Source organism: Cariama cristata, unplaced genomic scaffold (assembly GCF_000690535.1).
Source record: "Cariama cristata isolate BGI_N322 unplaced genomic scaffold, ASM69053v1 scaffold5556, whole genome shotgun sequence".
Classification (NCBI taxonomy): domain Eukaryota; kingdom Metazoa; phylum Chordata; class Aves; order Cariamiformes; family Cariamidae; genus Cariama; species Cariama cristata.
Window position 1 is genome coordinate 9,914 of NW_009623691.1, and position 7,566 is coordinate 17,479.

Sequence of the window (7,566 nt, forward strand, 5' to 3'; positions counted from 1 at the left end):
GGGGGGGGTTGGTGTGAGAAGGAATCAATGTAAAAGGCTGACTCTTTTAGTGAACGACAGATTAGGGAAGTGTGCGGCTGCCGAGGACAGCTATGTAAGTATGGAAAAACCTCTCTAGAGTCATGGATTTTCAGAGCAGAGTAAGACCTGTAGTGGAAGAAAGCAGAACACTGGGTAAAGGAAAAAGCAAGTAATTAAAATTGTCTAAAATGTGAAGGATCAGCCTGATCCAGAAATCCACTGCAAACACTACAGTGAACATTGGGTAGAGGCAAGGGATGGTTTAACTGTCAAACTAAGTGGTATAGGATGGATTAAGAAAATGTGGTTGTGTACCTAAATAAATTCCATAATATCCTCATGCAGACAGATTTCTGATAAAACTTTTGTATTTTTATATTCACTGTAACTCAGTCCTGTTTGCCATGAAGTCTTATTTTTGTTGGTGGTATCTACTTAATGGTGAAAGCTCATTCTGCAGCTACTAGCTTTTCCAAACTTATTTTGATTTTGCATGTTAAGTTTTTAATGGTTTTATCAAATTTCTTCTTCCAAGCAAAATGGGCAGAAGAATATCTTTTTTTGGCAGTTGCTTAGTTGTATACTGTATAATGAATTGTGCAAGAACAATAATTTGGATCTTCCAAATTGCTGTTCAACAAATTAATTTTTTTCATAAGCAGCAGATATTTTCCTTTTAATTCTTATTGAAAGTTCTATTCATTTTTTAAACGTTTAAATATATTTATAAATTAAGTTATTTTGAAAAAACAAACAACCTACACCCTACCCCCCATTCTAGTATATCTAGAACAAATACATCTTCATTCAGCGTATTTGTCCTGTATATTTTGGCAAGATATTAAAACAAAAATTCGGGGGGAACAAATCAATGTGTTTTTTGAAAGTAACTGAATCAATGTAAACCTGGGAATGGGGGAAAACTACGTGAAAATTTTCAACCAAGTCTGATATTAAAGGTATGTTTCTTTGGTATGGAGGGAGCATCACATAGCAAGAAAGAATATGTTAATTATTGTTGTAGAGGTCTTAATACAAGTTTTGGAACAGTAACAAGTTTAGATTTTAAGATTTAGGTTCAATTATGGAAACAATAAAAGTCAGATCTTTATTTGAGCAATCTTAGGAAACACATTTTATGAACAATCTGAAAAAACTAATCTGCAAATCAGTAAACTAATTTCTAAGTTTATAAATGTGTTTCGTAGCATATATTGGTTTCTTACACTACAGTATTGCTTCTAGCTGTGATGTGTTAAGTAGCCTATGTATAATCTTTTGCATTAGATTACCTTCAGCCTTTTTCTTAATACTGGTTTGTAATTAATGCCTGTTTCTAGTGAGGAGGAAAATAAATATTAAGAAGAGTTAATTTTGTATGTAGAGTTAACTTTATTACAGAGATTATTTCCCTTCTTTTCATTGTGTGTCACATTGTATACTCTAGTTATTCTATAAATACTAATGTAGCTTTTGATTTTTTCTTTTTTATTTTAAATCTTCTATCAGCATGTTTTCATGTGTCTGAACCTGCTAAATGAAGTACAAAGATTAAGGAGATGGAGACACATGTCCAACTTTAGGTAGACAGTTCCTGGGTTTGTTCTTTTTGGGTCTGTATCTGTTTTTGCAGTATAATTGAATGCATACTAACCAGGGAATCACTTGGGAATCCCGGCGTATTTAACAAGTTTATGAACAGAGTTTTTAATGGATTTCTGTGCAACTGTGTGAGTGTACCTACGTACGTATAAGACCTAATAGTGAACACAGTTTATAATTGATAATTGGTACATGCTTTATTGACTACTGAACTATTTAAGCATCCCAAGAACAAGGCTAGCTCTCCAATATCCAGAAAACTTTCTCCTCTTTCTGTTGTTGGGAGTTTTCTCAATGCCTGGAAAATTAAAGTGTTTCTGTCATCACGGATTCCTTGGTCAGGGTCTACATCAGACACTTTCTGTGCAAGATTGTTTTCTTGACAGTTTCCCCAGAACACTTCAGGGATTAACCTGCCACGTGGACAGCAGGGCTGGAGAATAGGTTGGAAAAGGCTTGTGCTACTCTGGCCCCATAGTTTTGGGCTTCAGGGCTGTGTCACAAAGAAGAAAAATATATACTCCTTCTCTAAAGCATAGATGGAAATCCTGTCAGAACATTTTTTTTTCTAAAAAAATTCTTTTTTTTCTTTTTAGTTTAGTGTTACTAAGGAGTGTATTGTGAGATTGGTGATAACCTCTTTCCTTTCACTGTCTCCTCTAGCCCATATAAATAATCTAGCAATCACTTCACTGTGCAAGTCATATAATGACTGCATTCAATAATAGGGTTGAAAAAAGCAGTAATGTTAAAGACCATATTTTAAAGATATATGCCAAACCCCTCTTTTTAATAATCCAAATATCTGAGTCTTCAGAATAGAAGGAACTGTTTCCTAGTTTTGTACTTGAATGTTGGTGGGTTTTTTTTGACATGAAATATTCCTTCCTTTCCTCTCAGCTGCAGGGTTGTATAGGAGAATATAATGCTTTACAGGCATATTCATAAACATTAACTTTTTCTTTTTGTCCAAAACGCATTAGACCATACCTTGCAAGAATACCTAAGATCCACTGTAGTAACTCTGATGGGTTGGAAGAAAAATAAGGTTTTTATCTACAGTATGGCACTGACACGATGTCAATTTATGATAGATACAGCGTGTTACGCACCACTGATAGGGAATAAGAAATTTTTACAAATATTTTTCTTTAGTTGATGTAAAGTCAATGAAATAAGATTTCTTACGTGCTTGAGTGATAAAGCTTTTCTTAGCATTTATTCAAAACAGTGTGGTACGCGTACTAAATTCTAATAAAGCTTTATTATGTTAATGCTTACAAATAGTTAGGCAAATATGGAATATTAGAGTAAAATTAAACTTTCAAAAAAACAATGTCCTTTTTAGTTCCTGAAAATAGATAAATTGGTTTAGAAGTGAAAGTCTTATGCTCTGATCATGCTGTGGCTTAATTTTGTGACTTTTTATTTTTGTATGCATCTAATAGTTCTTAAAGTTTAGCTGAATGATATTACACCATTAGCAAGAGGTTGTCATATGTACTTTCCCAGATGTTGTAATCTCCATATTTATTAATGGACATGATTTATTATGTCTTATCTTAGAAATTCTGAATGGCACTGTATCTAATGTTAACTTACATTGTAGTTATGGGACTACAGTATTACTGATGACATTCTTACCTCTGTATTCAAAAATAATCTAAATTTGTAGGTACGATTTTAGAAGCAAATAGTAAATGAGATGGCATCACATTTGTCTCTTACCTGTAAGAGGTGTTTATCATCCCTTTGCACTTGCAAATTCTTTCAGACTGATAATTTAATGAAAGATTTGAAGATTAAAACTACATCCTATGTTGACACTCATGTAAATATTTGGCCGTTTAAATGGTGTTAGCAAGCTATAAACTTCTGAATGATCATTGTATAGCTGTGGAGTTCAGTATTAGTATCTTAAAGTTAGAAAAATTTATTTTCAGTGACATTCAATATCTGCTAGGCTTTCAGAACGACAAGGCTGAAGTAAGGCAAGGCTATGAGACACAACATCATTTTCTGCTGCATTGTATTTTCAGACTATATTTCCAATATTGAACTGAAAGTATTGGTGGGGTTATGCTCTGCAGCAGCTCGTACACTGATGCATAAAAATGAACTAAAGCTTGTACTGTGAAATCAATGCTTATAGACTTTGTCCTGTAAAAGTCAAGCGTTCACAGCCCCACATTAAAATATTTTATTAATTTTAAAGTGAATGGACATCTTGTGTCCTCTTCTTTTTTTTTTTTTCTTTTTTCATGAATAATAAAACACTAAGGAAATTACTTCTTTTCACTTTTTTCCCAAGATAGTCATGCCTGTTCTGTTGCATCTTAATCTCAACAAGTATTTCATAAACAGTCTGGAGGTTGGTTACCTTTTTAAAAAAAGATACATTTTCTAAATTGTATGGCACAGTTTAGCTCTAACTCTTTCAATATAAATTACTGTGAATGTATGCTTGTCGCTGACAAGCAAGTAGTATTACCTGCTTTGCTTTCCTCCTTACTTAAGTGACTACTAAGGTTTGCAGGAACTAGTAAAACAGAGCTATTAGATCAAATTAAAATAAACTTGCTTTAGTATGGTATAGCTAGTTGGTTTAAATTTCCCTTCCTCCTAGGCACAGCTGTTAATTTTTTTCTTTCCCTTGCAGCAAGCTTCCTTGATTATAAATATCCTTTCATTATCAGCAGTTTTCTTCTAATCTCTGTGTCATTTAGCTGACTTTCGTCCTTCTGATGTTTCATGTTCCAGTAGATCCTTGGCTTTTCACATTTATTGTCAAGTTTTAATTTGAGGGAGAGGCAGAAAGGCAGAAAGTAGCTGTGCTGAGTGTATGAAGATGCTTGATTTTGTAAGTGTACTTGCTGGGGCAGGGGGTGTTTGGGAGCTTGGAACAGTTTTTACCTGCACTACAGATAGCCTGAGATATTGTGGTATTACGTGGTGAAACTTGGAGTTGCTAGAAAGAAAATCAAGGAAACTATTCATCTGGTTTGGATTGATAAATAAAACCAGTTTACTTCGTGGGAAAGCTTGTGACTGTGCCAAAGTTAATAAAAAGCTGAGATGAACTTTGCTTGTTATGTTCAAAGGCTCCCCTTCCAAAAACAGCTTTCCATCAGATACTGCTAGAATATTGGAAGTCTCCTTGCCATCAATGAGTCATACGCGTTGTAATCTGCGGTCGGTGTCCCTGCATGGGAGCCAAATGTTCAGAGATACCTAAGTGTCTTTGGTCCCAGCTGTCCCTCTTTTCTTTCATGTGGTCTCACCCTGGGGGAGGAAGGGAAGGGTGAAATGCTGGGAATCACCTCAGAGGTTTCTGGTCTCTTACAATAGAGAATATTTTCACTGTTAAGTAATCCACTATTGAGATCTGCTCAAAGAAGTCCTTGGATTCACAGAAAGCTCAAGAGGATGAGGATCTGTACTGACAAACTCTATAAGAGCGGGCTTTCGGTAACAGGTTTTTTTCCTTCTTACTGCCTGATTATGCCCTTTCCCCATATCTGCTCATCATGCAATTTGCCATGATTGGAAGCACTAAGAGTGGTCATCATCGCTAAGGTCATCACTGCCTTTCTTCAGAACGCTAGATGTTGCAGTATCAGTGCTTGTTTTCCTTCTGACATTCTCTTTCAAATAAAGCTTGTTGCTTTCTGAAGAACGGGTCTTTAGTTCTGGGTGATAAGATCCAGAACTAATGTAAGAGTGCAGAAGAAATGATCATCAAAATAGATGTATCCCTAAAGGAGTGTCATTAAATGGCTAGAACAACTTAGTGTTAAGAGGAAAATAATCTTCTTTTTTTTGTTTTTTTTTTTTTTTTTTCTCCACCATTCTGTCTAAGCATCCATTGCTTTCCTTAAATTCTCTCACTGAAGAGCTTTATACTTTAGTGGAATAACAAAAATTAGGGCATAAATGATTACAGTTTGCTTTTCAGTCCTTTGTAATATTCATGTTTGTCAGTGTTCCTTAAGTGGGAGTTCGCTTCTGGTCTTCATTATGACACTGCCGTTATCCATTCAAACACAAGGGCTTGGAAATCTTTTTCCAACCTTAATCGATTAGAGCAAGACTTTCAAAGGAACCATCATAGGAAAATTGAGATTTTGAGTGCTTAGACTCTGTGGCAAATCTCAGAAATAAAGGTCTCCTTGTTATTTGATAATAATATGTAGAGCCATGTAGCATGGGGGAGTCAAGGAGTTTTTGTTGCAGGTTTCTATGCCACCACAGTAAATTCATGTAATGTGTGGTTTTGACAGTTAAAGTATTCAGCTAGTGTTTTTTGAAATTGTAGTAATTATTCATATTGTTTCCATACAGCACATGCAACATTTATGAATTGCTAACTTAAAGCCATGCTATATATAAATAAAGGACTAAAGTTTCTCTCTTCTTCCACAGGTATTTCTAATACTTTTTCATTGTTTCTTAACACTTAAGAGTTGGGGTTTTTTTTAAACTGAATTATGTATCAGTTTCTTTGGGGTAAATGGGAGTGGCCTCATTTAAAAGAAAACAACAACCAAAAAGACCCAAAACAAACAAACAAACCAGCCAACCCTCCCCCCAAAAATACCCAAACCCCCCTACCACAGTAGTTTCTGTAGGCAACTGTTCACTTTGCATTATAGAAGAACCTTGAATTCGGAACTGCAATTAAGCTTATATTTGGTCTTGTTATTCTTACATATGTTTCTAGTCACAATAGACATTAACAAAGTTTGAGAGAAAATGCTATTTTTAAGTGACTGTGGGAAAATTGGTGACAAGGCTTAGAAAGTGAAGTAGCAGACTTGCATTAAAACTTAATGCTGTTCTTAAACAAACTGTTAAGTAGTGTAACATTTTTATTTCTATAAAGAACTGAACAACAATTAACAAAAACCCAAAGATGTGATGCTGTTAAGATTATAGGAAAGGAGTGAAAGCCATGCAGCCATGGAGAGAGTCATATACTGAAGTTAAGTAATCCATTTCATCTGTGGAAAGCCGTTGTACAAACTAAGCAAACGAATACATCCTCAGAAGAGGAGGATCAACTCCAGACAGTTCAAACATCGACAATTGAACAGCAACAAAGTAAATGCAGAAGGATGGAGGAGAGAAGACTGTCTACCTAAACTCAGTAAATTGAAACCAAATAGAAAATTTCCTGTAGAGGTTTTCTACAAACAATGTCTGTGTCTCTGTTCTTGGAAATCAAAGAAGCAAATTAAATTTCTGTCCTTGGAGCTGAAACATAGACGATGACTTTCCCTTTCAAATAGACACAATATACGTTGGTAGAATGATAGTAGACAGTCATTTGAAACAGTCCAGAAGGAATGTGCTTTAGGGGGGGAAAAAAAAAGTATATTTTAAAATTCATTAAGGACAGTCTTTTTTTAGAAAAAAGTTGCCAAAGATCTCTGACACTGAGGTATGTAAACAATTGACCACTACCTAAATATATTCTTCAATAGGGACTTCTAAATTATAAGAGATCTGTGCATGAGTGTGGGATGAAACTTTGCTACAGAGATTGCACCTCAGTTATTTTTTTTTTTTAACAGAATAAGATATTTGAGCTTACAAGTTTTATCTTGTATTTGTCTTGCAAGATATATATGAGGAAGGGGTTCTGGGTCTTTGAAGAAACTTCTTAGGCTATTGTGAATTTAGATTTGTTCTAAATATGCTTTAGCAATGTGTAAGTACATAATAGTTTTCTCATTCCAAACACCTTTTTGTATAGCTACTGAAGAGCTACTGATACTAACAAGTTTTATAACACAAATGTGGTATATTCAAAGTGATACCTGGGTTTATGGTACAGTGCTCCTTTTAATAAAACTTCTTCCCAATAAAATGATGATGAGGTTGTGTTTAGTTGTAGCTTTGACTGGGGTTTTTTGCAAAGATGAACCGTGCGTTGCCTTTCCT

General features: G+C 34.7%; 1 protein-coding gene across 1 annotated transcript in view; it reads left to right on the top strand.

Moving 5' to 3' along the window:
• Positions 1-7,011: 7,011 nt before the first annotated feature.
• PDZD8 (PDZ domain containing 8) overlaps positions 7,012-7,566 on the top strand; it is a gene marked incomplete at its 5' end in the record, with an annotated part of 5,649 nt that continues 5,094 nt past the window's right edge. Inside the window, one exon of the mRNA XM_009702848.1 lies at positions 7,012-7,020. Coding sequence (XP_009701150.1) covers positions 7,012-7,020 — 9 coding nt within the window. The remainder of the gene's footprint in view (positions 7,021-7,566) is intronic.